A 24,973-nucleotide genomic window follows, 5' to 3' on the forward strand; every position below is an offset into this window, starting at 1 on the left:
TCTGAACAACATACAATCACAATGTATATTATGACATGCAGAAAATTATTTCATTTATAGTTTTAGACTTAAGCCCTATCAATCAGATTTAGGCATCAAATGATTCTTCTCTATTATTGCAGATAAGCTCTCCAAATCACTAATACTAGTTTACCAGTATTAATGCAAGTGACATACTATTATCAGCTACCAATCAAGGTTAAAGAAACAACACAGAGATTTGGACTGATGGCATACATCCTGTAAGCACCTATCTATATACCTCACTGTATTTATCTACATAGAGAGAGAAAGGGATCTTCAGATTAAATATATTTATGTCATGCCCTACATATAAGCCTTCCCAATACCTCCCTGGTCTATCAGGACAGGGAGAATTCAGATTGAAGAAGTTCAACACATCTGGTAAGCTAACCTACAACATGCATAACTGTTGACAGCAATTGTCTTTTCTTTGGAAGAGGAAAGCAAAAGAACAGAAGAGAAAAAATGACAAAAGGTGAACTGGTTTGGGCTCTCAAGTTCACATAAGAATTTTCAGTGCCCAACCTGTATTAGCCTGCAGTAAGCAGCCTTTCTGAAAGTGCCTGGCAATTGCCCTCTAAGAATCTAAGCCCTTCAGGACTTCTCTTAGCTTCAGGTATCTGCCATAGTAATTTTTAACAATCTCACTGGAGCTGGCACACAGCTACCTGACAAGAGCATACAGAAAAAGAAACCATATTAGAAACAATCATTTACCAGAACCATTATTTACAGTCTGCCTTAACTAGACCACAATTCCTCTACACTGTGCATTTGTAAAGCACCCCAGACTATCGACCTGGAGAACTACTACAACACTCAGGGGGGTTCTAGCAATGCAAATCAACTCCGATAGCAAAAATGATTCAAAGAACAGTGTGTCTTCTTCAAGTCTCTGGAAGGTTTGCAGAGAACTCTTGGGTCTCCTACCAAACTCCCGTATGAGGAAAGGCTGAGGGAGCTGGGTCTCTATAGTTTGGAGGAGACTGAGGGGTGACCTTATTAGTGTATATAAATATATAAAGGGGGAGTGTCACGAGGATGGAGCCAGGCTCTTCTCAGTGGCAAACAATGATAGGACAAGGGGTAATGGGCTCAAACTGGAACACAAGAGGTTCCACTTAAACTTGAGAAGAAACTTCTTCTCAGTGAGGGTGACAGAACACTGGAACAGGCTGCCCAGGGGGGTTGTGGAGTCTCCTTCTCTGGAGACATTCAAAACTCTCCTGGACACATTCCTGTGTAACCTCATCTAGGTGTTCCTGCTCCGGCAGGGGGATTGGACTAGATGATCTTTTGAGGTCCCTTCCAATCTCTAGCATACTGTGATACTGTGAAACTGATGTTCAGCATGTTAAGACCACTTTGTGGCATTTGTTGTAACAGTGTAGAGGCCTAGAAGAAAAAATTCTGTCATAATACTTGAAATCCCAAGAATGAATTAATTAGGAATATCTGGGAGGATATTCCTCCCTACAAACGCCTTTCTACAAAGGACATAGGTACGGCAAGCCAACCTGAAAAGCCTTCCATGTTTGCTGGGTTCTCACACACTAACTGCAGATCAGAATTGTTTCTTGAGCAAAATAAGTACTTTTTTTAAAGGTAGTTGGAACAGACGTGTGCATAGGCTAGAAGCTGCCCCTTCCACACCCCTCCTCTGCCCACTCCCCATCACCTCTTTCCAGCATGCTGCAGGTGCTCCATTTACTTTCCTAAATCTTACCTAGAATCCTGCCTTCTACCCAAATAAAAGCACCCTAGCGGCTTGCCTTGTCATTTAAAGGAGCTTCACTGCTATCATATTCAACATAAGTATGCTGCACAAAGACCATCAGTCCAGCATGGACAGTGCAACCACACTCTGCTGGGCCCAGGCTGGCACTGCAAGTTCTGCAGGTCTCTTGCACATCACGAGGTAGAACAAATGCACACCTCCACTTTGCTAAAACCAAGGGGTACAGAGAGAGGCGCATGTCTGCCAAACCAGCTCTCGTTTAGAAACAGTTTTTAAGGCACTAACCCTGAAACCAAATGCCATACATCCACTGCAACTTTCCAAGACTCTGGGAAGCAGCCTTGAATAAACCTTTGGGGAGCTTTTATAGAGGCCAGACACCTACTGAGACATACGTGAGAAATGTGTAATGCACCAATTTTTTTTCACTTCTTGGATCTCTAAAAGACTGGGCATTTCTTTGGCAGAAATTAGAGACATATTTCAATTCAGCAACTCGGCATGCAAAAAATGAGTTTATTCATCTCCAGCCAGGCTTCAAGTAAGATATACGGTGTCTGGGGCTTTTTCCTTCATGCAAAACTTCATTATACAAACAAGAGAAAGTTAATGCAAGAATGCTAACATGTCTGCTCAGTGAGGAAACCTGATTGACACTTTCTTTCCCCTCCTCCATAAGTGATGGCCCTAACATTTTGGCACTGTACAAGTCAGACACCAAATCTTCCTCAAGTTTTGTTAGCTTTGAGAGCACTTGCGATTCCTTGTCTCCTACACTCACTAAGTGACCACTGTTTACATATGCAAGGAAGAAATTTTCCTCTGTTTATGGAACCAGAGTGATTCATTGGCATAACTGACAACAAGAGTCTATACCGAGAGGTTACTGTGGCCAGCTATACACAGTCACAGATACCAACTCAGTGTTTCATCAGGTTAAAAGGACATTAATGGGAAGGTTCAGCATGAAATAAGAAAGAGACATTCATAGAAATCTTTTCTCCTCAAACTCTGCATCAGTTTAGGTTCACATAACTCATCCAGTCAGTTCCTCTGTTTTGTTTGCTCCCTTTGAGATGCATTTCAAGTTTCATCCTTTAGCTTGGGACACTTACGAATGCAGCTGTTATTTTAAAGAAGACTGGCTGGTTAAGCCTCAAGTACAAAGCTAGCTAAAAGCAGTTCCAGTATCACCTGAAACTAGGTTTCACCTTTATTTCACTATGTAGCTTTCCTCAAACACAGTATGGGCCACATTAATAGAAAACAAAAAGCACTTGGAATCTGAAAAGTGCCAGTCTGCAGCCTGGCACCCTATGTGAGAAGAAAAAGAAGAGAACACATGGTACAAATTAAAGAAACGTGAACTTGATTGTGTTTCTCCATTTCAGCAGATCCAGATGCCAATACCAATAATGGGAATTTCCTTCCCCTGCAACTGACTCTTCTGCTTGAGTTTACGTCAACATAGATCAACAAAAATTATTCTACTTTATTTGGAAGCCTCATTAGAAAGGCTTGCAATAAAATGAAAGCTTGGCTTGCAACAAGCAACGATTGTACTGTTTGAAAATATTTCATTTATTGACACATGGCCAACTTCCCTGAGAAGCAACAGGATAGAGCACTTGACAGCACTGCAGTGAATCATCCTGGTGATCTGCACAAATTACACACAATCCTAGAAATCAAGTAAAAAGTCTACAACTGCAATATCTGAGTATGGTCCTACTTAAAAGAAAAAAAGCTCTAAATGGAGAGATAGTGAATTAATAAATATTTTTTTATTATAAAACACACAAAAATATTAATAGTTGATGTGAACACTGAGACACACACACAAAAAAAAAAACAACCCCGAAAAAAGCCATACCCTGTGGAGGAACCTTACCATAAGGTTGGGATAAGAGAACCAAGTTTTACATTGGTCTTGTTGGATGGGGCTGCAGTTTGAAGAGTTGGAAATCCAACACATGGAACAAGGTACCGCTGCCAATCTTTTAATATCAAGGCAATGTAAGTCATGAATATTCACAGAAATATACCAAAAGCTTTGGGCAGGGGTAGCCATGCCATTGGCATGCACAGGATCAGCCAAAGCCAGGAAGGTTAAACTTGAAGCTGGAGCTGAGACTTTGTCTCATTGTCTAAAGTTTCCATCACTCATACAGTTTCCGTACCCCAAAAGGGCAAAAAAGTATCTCTCAGAAATCTCCACCCTAGGTGGTGAAAATTCCCTGTCCTGGTGGCTCAGTCCACTTCAGAGAAGCACATCTACATGTTTACAAGAAAGATGAAAATCCTCCTTATTTTTTCCACTCCACTGGCTTCTTGCTTTAAGCACTAGCATATGTACAGGTCTGCCAGAACACCCATTTTTTTGTTTGCTTCACTGCATTGTTTACAGCGCAGTAAGAGGAAAAAAACAAAACCCCTAACTTTTATCATTCATAAAACATATCTACTGCCTTTTTACCCAAACTGTAATACAAAATGCACATCCCCGTGTAAGGCCCAGTCAATGACAAAGACAGAAGTTCTTCAACGTAAGTCCTGTTTGCTCACAGGAAGTTTAGAACATCCCACTTCTCTGAACCAAACAGTTTTTACTGATCATATTCAGCCCTTCTGCAGACACCCCTCTGCCAAAAGGTCACCCTCAGAGGTCTGTCTTGGGACAACACGCACAGCACGTGCCTTGCTGTCTCCCACACCCCTGACCTTCCACAGCACACTTACTACTAATCTCTCCTGCACAGGCACACTGGGGTACACACACACACAGCGTGCTCTAATTAATCCTGCCCTTGTTTTTGTCATAACTTATCCTAGACAGCAGCTGTTACACCCATCGCTTCCATCCATGACTGAGCACATGTGTTCTAAGACCATAGCTTTCCCAAATTTGACCAGGGTGTGCAGGAGCTGATATACAACCCCCAAACTGCTATTATATTTCCTAACCAGACTCCATTGGAGCCCAGATTCAGATCTGCTGGGAGGTCTGCTACACTGCATAACTGGAAGAACTAGACAATTTCTTGGGCCTCCTCAGATTTTCTAGAAGCTGCCTTTACAAGCCAAATCATACCAGCTCTGTTACTCATACCCTTGTTCTCTCTCTCAGAGAGAGAAGAAAAAAAAAAAAGCAAGCCTAAGGCCAATAGTTCAGCTTCATCTTGTACATTTGTTTACCTTCATGGACTCATCTAGATACTTTGCCTCTCCCCATTACAACAGTGGTGTGATCACAACACACTGATGAGTTTATAAGATAACCTAAATCCCTCTTAAAGGGAAAAATAAAAAGCTAAATTTCTCTTCTAATCTACCAAATTACCATTGTCCTTATCATTGTTAATGATGCGGATGTATAAACAGCTGATCCAGCTTTTGAGTAGGAGCTGGAAAAGCAGACATGAAGGCAGCAATTTGTTTTCCTTTGGGTTATATTTGTCTGGCTCCACCCTGAAACTCACTCTTCAATCCCAATAATTGGCAGCAACTAATTAGAAGGAAAAATGCAAGTAGTTTATTAAACATTTGATTAAATGTTGATTACATGTTTGATTAAACACGATCACAGAACAAATCTCCCTTGGATAAGCATACTCATTTTGTCTTGCTCACTTCTTTTGTTTATAGACATCCGAGATAAGAACTGTAGAGATGATGCTATACCACACACAGGGATTTCAAGCCTATAGGAGACTCCACAACACAAGGCAGAGAAGTTGAGGATTCCTTTGCCATTTCAGGTAATTCCCCATGTTCTCTCTTTAGGGCTTTCACATTTGGCTGTGGGATGTCATACACAGGATCAGCTCAAAGATACTGCCAAAATTACGTAACAGGTAAACTGGAGAGACAATCACCATAAAAGGGACTTGTAAAAAGGTTACAGCTTTTAAACTACTGTAATTCTGAAATATGTACAAGACTTGAAGAAACATTTTACATGGGGGGGAAAAAAAGCCACGTTACACAACAGTTTCAGATGATGTTGAAAATTCCAGATGTCTTAGATAGATCCCAGATACAGTTCATCTGCTGTGGGAAATGGGTTTTGTGCATCCCATCTGCTGTCACTTAAGAGTTATCAAGTAATAATGAAAATGACTGAACCATGTAATACTATCAGAATTTTAAACACAGAGAAATGTACACATTTACCTTAGTAAATAAAAATAATATTTGCTCAGAGTTTTTCCAGGAATTCTTGTTTGTGAAGGCAAAAGAAAATCCTTGACCACGTGTCTGCTTTTACATCCCACTAGCACATCAATGTGCAAAAGCAAGATTTCTTATCCCCGTAAGTGTTTTTCCCAGGCAGCATGTTTTCACATCAGATCCTTGCATTCCCTGTTTCATAAAGGAGGCGGCTGCTCCACACCCAGCTTTACGTAACCCCCTTGCATGCAGTAGCTCAGCCTCACTGACTTCACTCTGGTGCTGGGTGGGTATTATCTGCCTACCTGGCCTTGCAGGGTTTCATGCTTGGTCAGCACACAGTCCAAGGTGCCACACTAAGCTGCAAAATACATAGGTATCACCTTAGGAGCTGAAGCTATTCCAATTTAGAAAAAAAACATTACTCTTCAAAATCACCCAGCCCTCCAGAAGAATGAAATTGTGATGGTTATAAAAAGATAATCAAAACTCCGTAAAAGTTGCACTCTTAAGAGGCCATAAATGGTCACTATCTTATTTGGACTACTCTCTTACATCTCAAATGGCGCACTACATCATCCCTATTTTCTCTAATTATTTTCCAGATAAAAGTAAAAAAATTGGCAGGATATATTTTCTTTTAAGACTAACTTGAACACCTACTTTTTTTTCTCCCACTCCTGAATTCTAGCATCACCATCCACAAGGTGCCAAAGAAGTCTTCCTCCAGCCTGGCCTACATGACCCTGTACCACTACCCCAAGGCAGACACCAGACAAACATTACCCCAGTCCCACAGACAGCTCTCAGACCCACAAGGCTGCACAGCAACCAGCAACCTCCCCGAGGCACAGCTAACCAACAGCCCATCAAGGCCAGTCTAACAGCATCAATGTCAGCCTTGATTTTGCAGCAGAATCCTCTCTCAAGGCCTGGCTTCAAGACAAAAACGTTTCAGTGCAAAGTACTGAAGTACAAACTCTTTGAAACAGCAAAAAGCACTGGCCTGCATATTAGTCAGACATAACACCTACAGTTCAAATTACTAATTTCAGATGGAGTTTAAAACAGCAGCTATGTGCCCCAGGGGACTTTTAAATCACAGACCCTGCTTACAGAGGTACGCTACAGATCTGTTTATATCCTCATCTTCAGGATATTCAGTCAGAAATGATGCTGGTAAGGTAACAGATCATTCATTAGTATTTTACACCACTGTTTGCACATTGTGGTGTTATCAGAAAAATCTTAGTAAATTCATGCCTAGACTTTTTCAGGAACACTTTCCTGGCCAGCAGGTCAAGGGCGGTGCTTCTCCCTCTCTGCTCTGCTCTCCTGAAACCCCACCTGCAGTGCTGCCTTCAGCTCTGGAGTCTCCAACATAGGAGAGACATTGACCTGTTGGAGCGTGTCCAGAGGAGGCCAGAGAAGATGCTCAGAGGGCTGGAGCACCTCTGCTTATTAAGACAGGCTGAGAGAGCTGGGCTTGTTCAGCCTGGAGAAGAGAAGGCTCCAGGGAAACCTTAGACCAGCTTCTAGTGCCTAAACGGGGCCTGGAAGAAATCTGCAGAGGGACTTTTTACAAGGGCATGTAAAAATTGATAGGACAAGGGGAACCTGGTTTAGTGGAAGGTGTCCCTGCTTATGCCAGGCAAGATAGAACTAGATCATCTTTAAGATCCTTTCCAACCATTCTGATTCTCTGGTGAAGAGTAACTTCTCTACTTACATCACTAAGGAAAAAAAAGAAAAAAGACTACAGACAATTAGGAAACAAAAAAAAAACAATGCTGTATTTTTGGCCATTTAAGGCTATGAACTGAGAAAGAATGAACAAGCACTTATGTTCAAAAGTTTAATATTGTTAAAATCAGAAATATTTCTCTTTTTTTCAAGTATTTGTCTATAAAATATTTCACTGTAACTAAGGCCCTAACCCACAAAGTCTTGCATCCTATCTAACAATAAACTGCTTGCAGATGCTTCTCAAGATAACCTGCACGCTAAACTTGCCATTAAACTTCTTCTGCCCATACACAAGGGAGAGAACTACAGAGAGAACTTATTATCAAATATCAAGAACATAATATCAAAGATCAAGTTTATTTCCATTTCTTTCACTGCCTTGGTGCTAGGACTGCTCAAGATGCATTATCCAATGTCTCTACCCATCTACAGCCATATAGTTCTTGCGCTGTAATATAATGGCACCAAGCCAAACATCACTGCATTTGCACCTTTTTTAGTAGTGTAAGTAGGCATAGCATGCTTATGCTGCCGAGTACCAACACCTCCACTGATGATGAACATGCTAGAATATGCACAGCAGAAGCTGTGGATGAAGCCTGCCATTCTCTTCCCTTTGCTTTACACACTATAGCTTCATTTTCACCACAAATTAAAATGACCAACTTAGGAAAGCCAATGCAAGAAGACGAAATCTTAGCTTGGCAAAAGCTGAGCATTCACTCTGTATATGATCAACTAAAAATATTTACCAGGTAACTAGATCTGAGAGAGAACAGCAGGTAAGAGGTAAAATTGTTAAAACATATTGGGATCCTCAATAACAAGGTTCAATGATACTTCTTTTACAGAAATCACCAATAAAGAACAGCTTGAGTTTTTAATTTTGAGCCATGCCTTAGAATTGATAGACACAAATTAAGAGCTGCTGACAAATAGCAAGATAAAGTAATAAACGCTTCGCGTGTCCTTTGAGATCTAATGATCTATGAGCCATTAGCAGTCAGTTCAGCCACAGGACAGCATTCTGACAGGTTTGCATTATCTCTATCTGCATTTGACAGGTAAATAAAGTATTATATTGAGAAATTCACTGACTTGCTTAAGTTACAATGAAGCCTATTACAGAGCCAAGAGCCAACCCTATTTGGCTGCCAGGCTAGCGCCTGATTCAAGAGACTTTTATCTATTCTCTCTCTTTGATTGCTCTGTACAAGCCCCACCCCCAGTAAATACACAAAAGACATCAAGATTTAAACATGTCAATTCTTTGCAGCTCGTCTGCATACACCTAAGACTTTACTCACATGTCAAAGCTGTCTGGACAGTGTGCTTCAAAACCCACTTGTAGTCAAACTATACATTTACAGTACAGCAGGAAAGAGTCACCTCTCAAGTTTTTTGGGACTGGCTTTGCAGGAATGCCTCCGAGTTCCTGGGCTAGTGTAGGCATCCAACTCTGACATCAGACATTTCTGAATAAACAATTTAATTTCCTTAAGTGTTGCACGGGAGGGAAAAAGCCAGGGAAATAATTTTCACATTCAAAGACATATAGAGAATGGGGAGGGGAAAAGATTTATCTCTTTAATTGCTTTTGCTTCATCAAAAGGATATAAAGCTTCACTGAAAGAGACCCTTCCTCTCTGTTCTTATAGAAGGCTCTAATAATTATTCCATTAAAGCCAAAGCAGCTACTGAAAACACCCCCCCCACACAGACATTACTGTTTTAAAGACCAAAAAATATTTAACCAAAAACATTTTGCAGCACAAGCTTTCCTTTACTGTTATATTAGCAGCACTGCAAGGCTACTCCATTCTGCATGGACAAACAAGTGACAATCTATTTTGATTTAATGAGAGATGAAATAGGGAGATTTTACATGTACCCTATGCATTTTCCTGAAACACGTATCTTGTGTTTCAGGTTTCATTAGCACCAGCAGCAAGCGTGCTAAAAAAATCTATTCTTACAGGGAGTTTTCACACCCACATATCAGTCAATATAACAAAAAGGCAGCAGCAACACTAACAAGTAACAGGAAACTCAAATACTATACTTAGTCCTACAAAAACATTTCAAATTACACTAACAGATACTTCCCTGGGCCAAGAAGGCATCCAGAGTACTTTCAATGGCATCATGGTTGCATGTTTTAATTACTACCTACCACACTTTTGATTCTTGGCCGTCAATCATTGTTATCAAGCCATTACATCTAAATATCTGTAACAAACTTGTGCAACTGTGAGCAAATTCAATGTCCATCCCACTCTCAGGTTTTCCTTAACAACAAAGAAAATCTGACCACCAGGTATATCTAGTTCCCAAGGAATCCAACTGCAGAGATTTCCAGCAGCTTCAGAGGGAGTCGGATCAGACAAAGTTCTGCAAATGTGCTCAGCTCTCACCAAGGTCAAGAAAACTCAGCACCTGAACAAGCAGGAGCTTTTGAGCATCTCAGCCTAATTCATATGCAAGGATTACAGTTTTAGGAATAAGCACAAAGAACTTGACCCCCATCTAATTTGTCTACAGAACAAGATTTAGAGATCTTGATCTTAAACATCAGGGAACAGCTTTGCTCCAGAAGAAATTTGTGGTAAAGCTGTCTTAGAATAAATTACTTTGTTTCCAAATTTTTTTGCCCAAGCTACAAACCAGGCATTTTACTTAAGGTCCCCTAACTGCACTTGTAGTAATTTGGGGTAGGGGGCAGGGAGGAAGCACGCCTTTCCACAGTCCACTGGTACCAAAACTGACACACAAAAAGAAAAGTAACTTTACATGTACACGTTAGCTACCCATGTTCTGTGGCTTCAGAAAAACATTTTCCTGTTTGAAGAAAGCTCTCCTGTCTGGTTCTACAGACCTGTTTCACAGTGGCAAACAGGAGAAACTAGGAATAAGGAAAAATCAGGGAAGTTACTTGATAACATACTAAGAGCCACGGCACATCAGAATGAAGGTCCTACTCTGCCTCTAGTATGGCTGTTCTCTCTCTCAGCCAAAGAAACATCCCAAAATACTGTTTTTCTTCAGTGATCTCTTGTAATCAGAACACCACTATTTCATTACCACTGCAACAATGCTAGAGGAAAACCTGCCAAAAAGGAATGGACTTAAGCATTACATTATAATAGGTTATTCAAGACAAATGAGAGATCAAATCACAGCACAAAAATATTGTGCCAATCCCCACCTAAACAATACCTATTGTAAGCCAAGATGCAGCACTACCCTGATCAGGAAACTGCTTAACACAGTAGCACAAAATGAGAACAAACTTTTACTAGAAAAGCTGGTGGTTGGCACCGCACACATGGAAGTGATAGTCTGCTGCAACCATAATTCTGTACTATACACCTGAGTTTATCTTGCTTGGAGAAAAAGAACAAAACTCCCCAATGACCCTATGCCTTTCTCATTCCATCATTTCTGGCTCCTTCTAGCATCATGTTGGGCTCCAAAAATGTCAGACTCAACCAAGTAAAGTCCTTCCTCTCCAGAGCCTTCTCAGGGAGACATGTGCTTGTATATGCTAAAGATCCATCTGGTTTAAATACAATAACAAGAACCAGCGATAACCTGTTATACACCTTAAGGAAAAGATGGCCAAGAGAAGCTTTACGTTATATTTAGACCAGATAATGGTAAGACCCACTGTTCTTACTGCAAAGAAGGCAAGTTCTGATCCACAAAAAAGCTCTACCTTGAGCTGCAATGCTACATGCAAATAGGCAATCCATCACTAGTAAGCAACAAAAGTGATGAAGACCAATGTCCTATGGCACACATAAAGAGTAAAGCTACAATCACATTGCACAAACAAAGGGATCAGAAGGGAAACTAGCTAGAGAGTTCTTGAAACAAAGTTAGCCTCAAACAAAAGCAGTTTAAACTCGGGGATGTCTCTGACCAAAGATTTTTCACTCTACTGAATTGTAAGTAAAGCAAAATTCAAAGCACAAATTCTCCCAGATGTTGAGAACTGAGGGCCTAAAATAGCATCAGAAAGAGAAAGAAAATGGAGCTTCAACCCTCTATCAGCAGCAAGCATGTACTTTCTATTCCTCAAAGCATGCTAAAGTCTTGGTTCTATAAAGGCCAGGGAAAAGGTCAAAAAGGTCTCTTCGAAATTCACTCCAGCCTGGATAGAGTTCCTGGACTTTGATCTATCCCTTGATACAGAAGGAAAGGTTGCACCAAAATGTCTAGCGCCAAAGTCAAACTATAACCCATCCAGCGTTTGTCCACCTTCAAATAGATCTCTTTTCCTCCTATAGCCCCACCTCCTATTTGCAGTCCATGCAGGCAGGAACAGCTAAAGGTGTAGCACAAACCACCATCTCTCCATCAATTAAACCAACTTTAAAATGTGGTAGCTTTGAAAAAGAAAACTTCTACTGAGTGACAAAGGATGCTGCTCAATCATCACTTACTCTTTGCACAGCACACGGTGCTCCAAACTAATGTGCTGGCAACAGTACTTCCCCCCTTTCACACTTTCCCATTTGCTGCCAGATTTAGTGTGCAGGTCAGCAACTACAAGTACTACTTTTTTCTCACCATCAGCCTTTCATTAAAACGGTAGATTTGCTTGGTTTCTTTTTCCCTTTCCTCCTTCACATACACTTATACACACTTTTACTGGAGTTTTCTTTCAGCACTTGAAAACTCCCAGATTGACAGCTCCAGTGAATTAAGCTCCCTCTTTGTCGGCAAAACAAGAGCAGCACCACAGGCAACCTCAGAACAAGCTCCTTCTATCCTCTTCTTCCCACCCCTCCAACTAGCAAGTGTATCTGAATGGTGAGCTTTGCACACAGCTTTATCATGCCAGGGAGCCTTGTAAAGAGTCTCTGATAATTGTGGGTTACCCAGACTATCTCACAGGACACTAATGTTAAAGCCACACACAATGGAAACATCAGAGTTGATGCATTATCGGCATGCACCTGTACCAGACAGCACAGTAACTCTGAAACCATGAGGCTGGTCTAAACATATGCAAGTCTCTGCTAAAAGACTGACTGCCAGAGAAAATCTATTTTAGACAAGTGTGAAAGAACACTGAGCTGAAGCAACTCCTAAAGCCATACCTGAAACTACACAAAGGCAATGTTAACTGAAAACCAACAGAAAGACCAAAGAAATTCACTGCTTTCAGTATCAGACAAAAGACTGGGGAAGATTTTATTTGAAAATGTAAATTTAGCATAAATGGTACAGAGAGAGTGCCTCTGTTACTACTGCAGTACTAATACTGTACTTTACTTCTGGAGACCGCTCCTCTGCTATGTTACCAGTTAACCTGCTGAGGCAGCAAATGCAGATCTGGATGCTCTCTTCAATTACAAGGGGTTTTTAGATTCCACAAAACCCTCTGCTCTTAGTTGTCAGTTACAGATTAGCACGCACCAGACGAAGTTAGAAGATGACTCCTAAGATGTACCCAGCTTTTAGTTCTCCCTCCTCCCTCTTTTGCAACCTTTCTTATTTTTAGCAGGAAAATCTGCTTTGGGGAAGATCTGACTTTTGAACTTCTGACCACCTCTTGACTGAAATTATGTATTTCTTTTTAAATTGGTCAAGATCCAGGGTGTTCTATTAAAATGAACATGTATATGTACACTTAAAAATAAGAAAAACAAAAACCAAACAAACAAAAAAAACCCCACCAAACCCAACCAACCACTACTCACAACACAGCAACTTTGTATGTGCTCATGTTTTACAACAAAACTAGAAAATAACCAACATAGGCCAATAACCTCCTTCAAAAGCATATTAAAAGGTTTATGTGGAATAGATCCATCTGTGGCTATTAAACATGGCACTAGTGGTCCACCTTGGCCTCCAACTGGGAGACTTGGAGACACACTGTACATAATGCCGTTGTCTCCTTTGAGAACACACACAGAATTAGTCTCGAGGAGAAAAGACAACGTAGAAAGAATCGTGCCCCGCCTATACCACCCAAGGAGACCTTTCACTGTGCTTTTCGCAACCAGATTTGCCTATCCCACATTGGCCTTTTCAGTCATCAGAGCACTTGTAGTAAGCGTGGGTAAAGCCCTTCCCAAATCTTCATTTGTGAAGTCAAGCCATGATGAATGGACACAACTGCTGCCGCCCAACACTGTAAACCAGTGTCTGCCACGGGGAAGGTGAACACATTTGCTCTGTGCCTCACACCTTCCCTAAGCATCTGCTACAAACATCATTCAGGTCCTGGCTGGCCAGGTTCAGGTCTGCTTGGCTGATCTCACACTATTCAGCTGGCATGTCAACCAAAACACCTGCAAGCAGGTAGGGCCTCAGGTACCAAACAAAACATACAGATGGACTTTTGCAAGAGCAACCTCACCATTTCCCCCGCTACCCTCTCATCCTTCAAATGGCAGTGAGGAGAGCCCATGCTGGCAGCACCAGTATCAGTCTCGGTGACAGCAGGCAAAGAGGGCTGGATCCTCAGCATGTAAAATCTGAACTGAGTTTTTGTAACACAAAGGAATACCATGTTCCTAAATAAATCAGCATCTGCAGGCAGCTATACGACATGCAGATGGAACTAAAGAGCAACAGTTATCAGTATTTACATTCATCTCTGCGTTTTTTTAGTTACAAGGAAATAACCAAGGTTCTCATTGAAACACACATATTTAAGAAATAATGCACCCAATCAGGTTAAAGTGTTCACTGCTGGACTCACTAAGCCATAGCATATTGCTGAAACAGGCAGTGTTTTGTAGCCCACCTACACAAATGATGACATTCTCCATCATTATAGTGAAACCAGGCTGATAAGGAATAAGCTTAGTCATTATACCAGTTATTTTAACCACAAAAGCCATTTCAGAGTGGCAGGGAGAAAACGACTACAGCACTGTGGCTGTCGATGGGGCAGGCTGTGGCATGTTACAAGTGGACCTTTATGGTATCATTTCCTTCCAGCACATTAATCACCCCAGACATCACTTGTTCTATCAGCTATTAACCAGCTGCCCCAACACTCAGATAACTTTATCTAGGTTCTGCCATGAGAGTCATTACTAAGCACTACAACATGCAGAGCTGAAGGCGTTGTTTCCAAAGAATCCTCCAAACTATTTCCTCCTGCTGCAAGAAAACACACTAAACATGTACTTATCCATACCTAGCATGATGGGGAAAATTACAGAAAGTAAAAAACATCACAAGCAGTTTAAAACACACAATTTCATAAAAAGGACAACTATGTTGCTTATGGCCAAAACATACAACTTAAACCAGGTCTCTTAAAGTGTCTATTTTCAGCTTGTTAGCACTCTTCAAGGGGAGAGTCCCTCAACATGCACACACCTCTGTGGTGTGGTCTGACTGGACAAACATAGGGCTTCAGAATGATGGCCAAGAGCATCCCGCCTTCACAGCTCAAGATTTAGCATTCTGTATTTTGCTACAGACACATCTCATTCAAGTGTTTTTGCTACAGACGTCTCATTCAAGGAACAAGCAGAACCAATGCATTACAGAGGGAAAGGACCAAGATGGCTTGTTGACAAGGAAGAAGAAAAGCCTGTGAGGCATGTGATGAAGAGCAAAAATATGCTCATCTTTTTCAGGGGGAAGCACCAGCTCCCAATTCCTCCAAGCAAGCAAGCATGACTCAGCAGTATGTGACAAGACACCACAAGACACTTCATAAGTCTTCATTAACTGGCATCTGAAAAGATTAAACAGCTCAATGTGAACTGAACCTGCTTCCAAGTTCCAGGCCTGGCTCTGCCAATTACTTTCCCAAAAGTGCCATTAGATCCAGAAACACAACTTTCTCCATTCTACAGATCAGACTCCTGGGAGCCCTCCAAGCCACCTCAGTGAGCGCACAGCCTGCTGCCCATACAGGTAGTAGCCTGGTTGTGGGAAAGAGCAGACTTCTGCTTTGGTTCCCAAATCACAGGAATTATTTGACAGAATTTATGAGAGTGGCAATTGCACCCCAGCCAAAATAGCCCCAAGCACTGCACTTGAGAGAAAAGAGAACTGCAACTAAGGTTTTTTTTCCACTTGAATTAAAGCATATCCTCTTCAATGAAACTCAGTAATTTTGAAAGCCATTCTTAAAGTACATGTTTGTCTTCCAAATAGGATTTCTGTCTGCAGGGAAAGACAATACTAACTAGCACTTGTGTGGTATTTGGACAGTATGGAAGTATCAGCAATTTCCTCCTTGATCATATAAAGGGCATAACTCCTTCTGAGGAGAGTTAAATTCCATCAGTTCAAAACACACCATTGTTTTGAGGACTGAACACTGAAGTAAAAAATGAGAAGATAGCCAGACAGAAGAGGGCTTGTTGCACAGCACTATGGCACAGACATGTGTAGCACAGGTGCTTATTTTATCTACTATCATGCTTATTTTAGTGTGTTTCACATGCTCTGGTTCCTTGGAACATGCTCAAGAACATCATCTCACTAAAATGTGTCAACTATTGAGAAGAATAGTACATTTTCTATCCAATATCAGGAGATACACTGTCAATCAATGCTTCCCAGGTGCAGTGCAGTACATTAAGGCCATTGCTCTCAGGTTAAGCCTGTTTATTCAAAAAAGCTGCACTCATTTAGACTGCGCACCTGGAGTTCCCAAGTCACAACTCCTGAATTAGTAAAGGGACTTCAAACTACTTAATGTACACCAAGAACTGTTTCTCAGCCACATTCTGTGCTGTCACAAACCAGACACAGCAACGCCCTCAGAAGTCAACATCTTTGCCTTGAACTGGGACCACAGGCCCATGTCATTCTCAGCATGTTTGTCCAAGTCAGTCTTGAAAGTCTCAAGCAATGAATTCCACTGCCTTCTAGACAACGACAGTATCTTTTCCACTTACCCATCATCCCTTCTTCTTGGCACAACTGAAGCCCACTACTTTTTGTCCTACCTGCAGTGGAACTGGGGAATAAACTTGTGTGTGCATGTGTGTGTCTGCTTGTGGTTTTTTCCTACAACAGCTTTCTAAGGTGTCCAAAGATCCATCTCCAGCTTTCTTTATGTTTAATAACAATACAAGGCACTGTATTTTCAAAAACCCTGATCCTTCTCACTGCTGTCTTTTGGGCACTTACGAGATGATCTGTTTTTTTCCTTGAAATGACATGCTCCAAACCAAAGTAACCAAACCCCAAAGGCAGTAGGTAAGGTTACTGCAGCAGCAGCCTTATCAGCGCCATGCAGGATGGAGGCATTACTTCATGTGCCTCACAGGCTCTGTTCCACCTTATGTTTCCCAAGATGACACAGGCTCTTTTTTTTTTTTTTTTTTTTTTTTTTTTTGGCAACGCTGTCAATTTGTATTCAGCTTGTGATCTTCAAAAGAATGCAGATCTTTCTCTGAAGAGCTGCCACCTGACCAAGCTTATTATTGTTCCTTGCTGCATATCAGTTCTAACAGGTTGTGGTAAAGGGATGACATAAGGACTCAAACTTCCTGAACTTGAGGTAAATGATTGCTAGATCACAAAACAGAGGCACTGTGAAAGGGTGACTGTTACAGTCCCTTCTGTTGATGAGTGGTTGTGCCATGTATTCCCCATGAAATGGTTCTGCAAGCACAATGCAGTAAGCACTTTGCAATAAGGATGCCTACCAATAAGGGCTCTCAGAGATTAAGAACACACATATATCCAGTTCTTCTGGGATGTAAAGTCTTTTCTACAGACTATTGGAAGGAGCAGGAACCCAGAAATACAGTGAACTTTTGCTCCAAGAAATACATTTACTTTTTCTTACTACATTCAACACCTTTTCATGGCTTAGTACAATTTCTACCATTAGGTTAGTTGTAAGTCTTTGTTAGAGCTGATGTCAAAGAAACCTACCCACCTGTCCGGGCTCCGGTTACTTCTCATGATATAGTATTTCAGACTAACACAAGCAACAACGGGAGCTATTGATCAACACATGTACGTTTTATTTTTATGGCTTTTAAGGCTGTAAAAGGTAACTGGCACAAGCCAGGCATTTAACAAAAGTAGTATTTAGGGAGGGTTTTTGTGGGGAATTGGTGTCAAAGAAAATTCCCTGAGTTCTTCCTGGAAAAAATACACAGTATACTTCACAGCCTGCTATATAAAGAAGCAGATTAATTTAATAGCCTGAGACCAGCATTATTCTTAAATCTGACTTAAAAATCATGGCTAGGTTCTCATGCACAGGCCATGGCACATAAAAGAACACAATATTTAGAAGAGAAAGAGAGCCATACATATCTACAGCACTGATGACACTGTTTATTTTATGGTAGATTAACTAAGTAGCTTCTCATATGTTTTAGAAGAATGCTTAACTACCTATCAGAGAAATGAAATGAGAAGAAGTTGAAGAATTCCCAGACAACTGGGCTTTACTAGAAGGCATTCTCAATCACTTCACTTCCATTTTCTTTTGTGGGCAGAATCTGATTTTCCCAGATTTTCTATAATTTCCTGAGAACTATTTTCTCCAGATGCTCACCCTGCTTTAACAAAAAAAAAACACAGCACAATAAAATCTGACCATAAATAATCTGGACATGAGGATGTACTGGCACAGTTCTTCTGTCTGTCGAGCTGCAAAACTTATCACAATGTGGATTACATCTTCAGGCAACTCTTCAACTCCTCTGCTATTCATTTTCTACATGTATAAAGAAGAAATTCTGATTCATGCATATAGCTACACAGAAAAGCTACCACATTACCATGCAATCTTACAAGTTGTACATGTGAATCCTTTTGCCCAAAATAACCGAGAAGTAGCTTATCATTCATAATGGGATGACTAAATTATCTCCTCTTGGATGAAGCATACGTACTTCACCTCATATCCCTGTAACTTATTCACGTTGCCGTAACCTTACTGCCTTGCGTCTCCATGGCTCCCAGAAGAGACTATATTAACAGCTGACATGCAGAGCAACTACCGAGGAGCAAGAGGCTTTTATAGAGCAAATGGCCATTTGTAAATGGCTGCACCTCACTAATCTGAACTGGTGCCAAACACACACAACTGATCTTCTGAACAGGTACATGCATTTTTCTGTTCTTTCACCACCACTCCTCCTATAATATGAACAGTCATCTTTTTATTCACAACATGCAGAGAAACCCGGCAGAACATCTATGAGTATTTTACAAAAGATAATACGGATATCCAAGAGTCTTTACCACCACCTGCAATTCACACCACAGCTCTGTCATCTGTGTAATGGAGTGGGGCACCTCCATCTTCTTCACCTTGTATTAGTGCTCGTGCATCTGAACGGTGACAACCATGCCAAGGTCAATGTGATGAGCGGGGAACTGATTGGATTGAAAGTCTTTGCCAACTGCATAACAACTAAACCCAGCTTGAGACAGAGGACAAGATCAAGCAGCTAGAAGAAGGAGGAACTTCTTTAAGCAGTGGGAGAGACACGTGGCAATGAGAGAATTACATGCTTATATTACAGGCTCCGAAATTGTCAGGAGTCCCTAAAAAACTTGTCTTACTTTTTAGCAGGCCATAGATGCTCTGTATTTTGCCAGTAGCCAGCTACCCAAAGCTCTGAGATTGTGACATCACCTTGGTGGAGCTGAACATAAAGGCTGATGCACAAACCTGAGATGCATAAACCAGACATTTGCACACTGCAGCCCCATAAGGGGCTCTACTCAGGTCACTGCAGCCACAGCATATATGCTAGCATGTAGACAATAGTGGGTTCAACACAAAGCATGGCACCCTAGCAGCTTCACTTAGAAGCACGGGACAACTTGGCATTAGTAGCTTCTTAAATTGCCTGCTAACTAGTGAGTTCACTGAAGAGATAAGAAGACTGCACTGAATTCCCTGTTCCATACAGAAGAGCTCAATCCCACATCAGAACTCAAACACGAATGACCTGATACCAGCAAGGCTGAGACAGAGACTCTCTTGTCCCCACTGAAACTGCAATGATGCACAGAAAGGAACATAAAAGCCTTACTCCACCAACAGCTTAAGTAGAAAGGAGGTGCTGGACAGAATCAAAAACCCCTGTGGGAAGCAGAGACCAGAACTGAGAACACACCTCCTCCTGTAGGGATGCCCCTGCCATGGTGCTACAGTAAGAGCACATAGGATGGCTATCCCAGCACCAGGGAAAGAGCTCACGTTCCCCTCTATACACAGTGGCAGGTTCAGCCAGCCAATCGGAGTGAGCCTGGCCCATTTTCAGGTTGTCTCCTTTGGGAGACATCAGCTGCAGGCTCAAAACTGGCCTTCCCAACTGTCAGTCCAAGTGCTCTAACCTCCAGATTGACAGCTCTCAAGGTGCTATCCAGGGACCACTGATTCTCTGCAACAGGCCTGTAAAACCACACTGTCTCTCTGCTCACCACCCCATTTAGAAGCCCAAAAAAGATGTAGAAGCATTAAGGGCTGCAATGAGCTGTAACACAATTATTTGGGAACCACTGGTGTGGGCTATACATGTGGAGGTAAGTATCACCACAGGCATTGCTTTCATCTCCTTGGGCTACACCTGGAAGGCACCGCCAAGGCTGTTATGTCTACAAAGAATACAGCTCAGGTAGGACGTATCTAGTGTGCCAGAGTGAGGACCAGAAGCGCAGGTGAGATCAAAGACCTATGGTACAAGGAAGATTACCTTGTGGATATAAAGCTTAGGCAAAAGCCCCAAGACATCATGTCCAGGCAGGACTGCTACCCTGTCACACATTACAAGAAATTTACATACCAAGTGAAAATTTTAAGAAAATAAGGCGGATGTCTGTAAATTCTCCAGTAACAAACCTGGAAGAATTCAGATGTCAAAATTTAACTGGGAAACCTACTGAAAGCCAGCAGACTAAGCTGCACTTTAAAGATGGATACAAACATGAGAAACGTATTTAAAGCTCCTGCGCAGTCTTTGTGGAGCAGAAACCTGAAGGTAGGCCTGCCTGTTCCCCAAAGCAGTGCCTTAACTGTAGGTCTGCTCACACTCATGTCCCATTTCAGCTAGGACAAGGTAACAACATTTCAGTTTAGGAGCACTGCTGGAGAGGAAGCCTGAAAACACTGTTAAGAAAGCAGTTCAGCACTTCGACTACCTCTCAGAGGATGGCTCAAACAGATTTTGAAATGTTGTACCGGATCCCTTTAGGACACCAGTGCTTTGCACTAGAAGTGGCTGCGCTGGCAGACTGCACAGAAATGAAGATTCTTCTCATCCTAACAACACTCCCAATTAAAACCTAGCTTCAAGAATTCATTAAGAGGCTTCTCTAACTTTCCTGGATTATATAACTGCTTCATTGCAAACCCGCACAAACAAAACTGAACTTTGTAGTCATCCAGAAAGTATATCCCTAGGCAACAAGCAAATACATTCCAAGTAACAATCACCATAAAGTACACAGAATGGAGAGACAGACACACAGTCCACTCTAATGCATGAATCACTGTACACGAATGACTACACTTGCCTTATTTCCTACCATACGCAACGTTTCTGGTAAGACGTATGTTGAGCTCAGCACTGCTTTTTCTACAGCAACAAAAGTTTACAAACACACAAGTAATCAAGTAGGTATTATGCATACAATACTTGAAATCTATGCCCAATTAAATGCAGCTTCCCATCAGTGTCAGTGGAAGTTACTGGGAAGGAAAGGGAGCATCCAGTACAACCTGCTCCAGTGACTGCACTGATCTTTAAAGCAAACACTTCACTTCTACAGAAAGGCTCATATTAAATGTTTTTAAAAATATCAAAGCATGACTGAACAGACCTATCTGTCCAATGATGTAAATACTATTCAAAGAGAGATTAGCCTGTACCAAATGAGATAGCCTAATTTTCATCAATAAATTAGAAAACTGTAGCAAGAGAGATGCTTTCGGGTCAGTTTTCACAGTGCTGCGAGGACCTAAGACTATTAATAAATTTGTAGAGCACCCAAAGAAATTGTATACCCACATCACGCAACACAAGTGTAAGGAATTTCTGAAGTAGAGAGAAACAAAGCAAAGAACCTAGTCAAAAAGAGAAACAAGCACAGCAGCGGGCAGAAAGTCAGTTTTGGAAATACCTAAACATAAAAATGTAGAGCACATAATACCAAAAATGAACGACAAATTACTACAAAAAGCAAAAGCTTTTTACGTATTTTCTGAGATTCCCCTTAGCTTTGGGGCACAAAGCATTAGAAAAAATAACCAAAAATATTAGGCAAAGTCAAAGCTTAGCATTATTCATCCAGAAGTATTTTGTTTGAAGAATCACATGGAAATTTTTGAAGACATTAAACCATAAACTGTGGCCTTTTCCATACTTTAAAAAATTCTGTTAAGTTTTTCGTGAAGTTGACAGAGAGGATACAAAATGCCAAGAACACAAGCTGATGTAAAAGCTTCAGTCACTCTCTCAAAACAGTTTTCTGTTTCTTCTGCCTCCTTCATCTCTATAGAAAGGAGCAAGTGCTGCCAACAGAAATTTGACAGGGATTGGTGTTTTTAGCATGATATGCATTAATAAAGTGTACTCGAAGTCACGTAAAACATATTCTGCAAAGTCTGAACAGACACCACACAAACCAGAATATGGTTTATTTAGAATATTTTCAATCATCAAAATTTATTCCCTATACTTGTTACAAACTTACTATTAGAATGAAATTAATAAGAAAAAGCTTTTATTCAGTATCAGAAGCTGTAATGCATGTGTCACAAGACCTTGGACCCACATGGAGTTTACACTTTCAATTACATAATAAAACTCTGTAATATACTGCATATATTATCCTCTAAACTATTCAGATAAAGTCTAATTACAGCTTATCGAACTAACCTTTACCTCTGGCACTGCAGAAAACAGGCACAGGTACACTACCTTCAGACATGTAATTTACATCTCGGGTGAATACAAGCTCACTCAGGGATTTGCATTACCCTAATTTTATGTGTTTTTGCAGGACACGAAGGTAAGTTACTCCCAGACTCTTCCTAATAACTCTGCTTCAGCTCCAAATCTTAGCAAGCTCCTCAGAGATCGCAAATGAGACTATTTCACCGGGAATACTAGGGACCTTTTGGGAAGCGGTGAATAGAATTGCTCCCAGGCAGTAAACCAGGGCTGTGCCGGGCCCTTACACACACAGACACACAGGGACGCCGCGCAACGCCCCAGACCGAGTTTCTCGGGAGCGTGCAGCAGCGCCCAGGTGAGCGGGAAGCAGGAGACCTCAGCCGCGGCCCCGCGGGCACCGACCCGTCCTGTCCCTCCCAGGTGCCGGCGGGCACAGCCTGCAGAAGGCAATCTCGCACCGAGTACAAAATGCCCGAGAGCCGTGGCAGGCCACGGCCGACCCCGCAGCGGCGCGGCCCCGGTCCCATCCCGAGGCCGCCGCGCCCCTCGGCCGCCGCCCGCCCCAACTGCCTCACGGCCGCCCCGGCACTCCCCGCGGCGTGGCGAGGGCCGCCTCCTTACCGGCACAGCTCGGCGAAGGCCTGGAAATTCAGCTTCCTGATCTTCTTCTCGCTCAGCCAGTAACCCACCCGCTTCCCCTTCAGAAAGGTCTGCATGGTGCCGGCCCGGAGAGACGGCGGCAGCCCCTCGAGGAGAGGAATCAGCCCAGGGTGGCGGAGGCAGCCCGGTTACCGCTCTCACTCGGCGCCTGCGAAGCAACGGCGTTAAGAGAAAGGAAAACCAGTTGGTTCCCGCGGAGAACGCCGGCGCTACCCCCCGCCCGCCCGCTCTGCGCCGCTGAACCGAGCCAGGAGCAGCCTCCGCCGCCGGCAGCAAGCGATGTGCAGCCCCCGGCAGGCCTTGCCCCTCACTGGCAGGCACCTCACCGAGGCAGGCAGAGAAGGTGCCTGTGCTGGCAGGGAAGCCGCTACCCCTGCCGCCCCACTGAGCTACTAGCCCCTGAGCAGCCAGCCGACCAGACATGCTGCCGCTGCCCGCCGAGCAGCACCCACCGCGGTACCCCGCCACTCTTCTCCAGGGCCGCGTCTGCCCGCACGGACCCTACCGCCGAACTCGCCTCCGTGCCTGCCCGCCGCTGCTGCTACTACTGCTGCTGCTGCTGCTGCGCGACCGCAGTACTGCTGCTGCAGCCTCTCAGCTCCCCATTTGCCCGCTATTCGCAGCCGCCTCCACTTCCTCCTCCTCCCCCGGCTCGTCCCCTCCTCTCCTGATCCCACCCACAGCACAGGGGCGGGAGAGGGGGTGGGCGAGCGCCGCCAGGACACACCCGCTGCGCCGCGGCCCCGCTCTTACCGAGGGGACTCGCCCGGCGCCCGCCCCGCGGGCACGGCGCCCGCGTGCCGCACGACGGCCAGCAGGGGGCGCCTGGGGCAGCGCCACGCATTAAAGAGACAATGTCCTGGTTTCGCGCTAGCCCGTCCGGCGGAGGTTCATGCCAGCCCGGCCCCGCGGAGGGCACCTCGCCTGGGCCGGGCTGGGTCTCGGGCTAAGGTTTGCGCCGCTTTCGTCGCTCTCGCCGCTTTCCCCAGCGGCTCTGCTGACCGCAGGCTGTGTGCCGTGGGTATCCTCCTGCGGCTATCCTCCCGCCCCCTCCCGGAGCTGCTGCCGGGCGGAGCACCCAGGGTCTGACCGCCGAGGGGAGCTGAGCCGTTCCGTGTCACGGCAAGGGAAGTCGTGCCCCGCCGCCTTGCCCAGAAAGAAGTGCCAGGCGACAGAGTGGGGGCAACTCCCTGGCAACCCCAGGGATCCGCGGGAAAGAGCGCGGGCCCACGCCCGGCCGTGCTTCCCCTGGGCAAACCCCTCCTTGAAAGGGCTCCCCGCGCCGCGTCCCAGCGCCGGTTCTCCGCGCTCGGCCGGCCGCTGGAGGGATGCCGGTGCTTGACCCCGCCGTAACTTGTTTTTCCAAAGGAAGAACAGTTTATACAGCTACTTAGATTTCCTAACCGGTAAATAAAACCAGTTATTCAGTATACAGGTGTACATCTTTCGCCGAAAAAAAAAAAAGGGTTCCAGTAAATACAGGGTTTCACTGCAAACCCAGTATCTTCCTTCTTCCAGTATCTGGCAAGTATCTGTAAAGATTTACCAGAAGTTTCAGTAACAGCTATTTATTTCTTTAGTTTTTTTCTTTTTTTTTTTTGCATGAGGCAGGAGGAGGCAGGCAATGCCCACGTGAGCTGGCATCCTGATTTTTGTGTTGTGCATTCCTAAATACAGAGGCAGCTCTTCTGTGCTCCAGAGGAAGAATGTTTTAGTCTGAATTACTGTGGTATCTCACAGCACAAGTATAATCTCCCCATCTTTTTTCCTC

The 24,973-nt window shown here is 43.3% G+C and overlaps 1 protein-coding gene across 4 annotated transcripts in view; it reads right to left on the bottom strand.

Annotated features, from left to right (window-relative positions):
• ITPK1 (inositol-tetrakisphosphate 1-kinase) overlaps positions 1-24,633 on the bottom strand; it is a 149,838-nt gene extending 125,205 nt beyond the window's left edge. Inside the window, exons 1-2 of one of the 4 annotated variants that reach the window (XM_080619802.1) lie at positions 23,956-24,633; positions 23,164-23,350 (exon numbers count right to left, since the gene is read on the bottom strand). In XM_080619802.1, coding sequence (XP_080475928.1) covers positions 23,164-23,258 — 95 coding nt within the window. In that variant the 5' untranslated portion in view covers positions 23,259-23,350; positions 23,956-24,633. Of the gene's footprint in view, positions 1-23,163; positions 23,351-23,654; positions 23,903-23,955 lie in introns of those variants that run through there. The other 3 variants (XM_080619800.1, XM_080619801.1, XM_080619799.1) reach the window with 3 other exon arrangements.
• Positions 24,634-24,973: the final 340 nt, after the last annotated feature.

Source organism: Psittacula echo (assembly GCF_963264785.1).
Source record: "Psittacula echo genome assembly, chromosome: 5".
NCBI lineage: Eukaryota > Metazoa > Chordata > Aves > Psittaciformes > Psittacidae > Psittacula > Psittacula echo.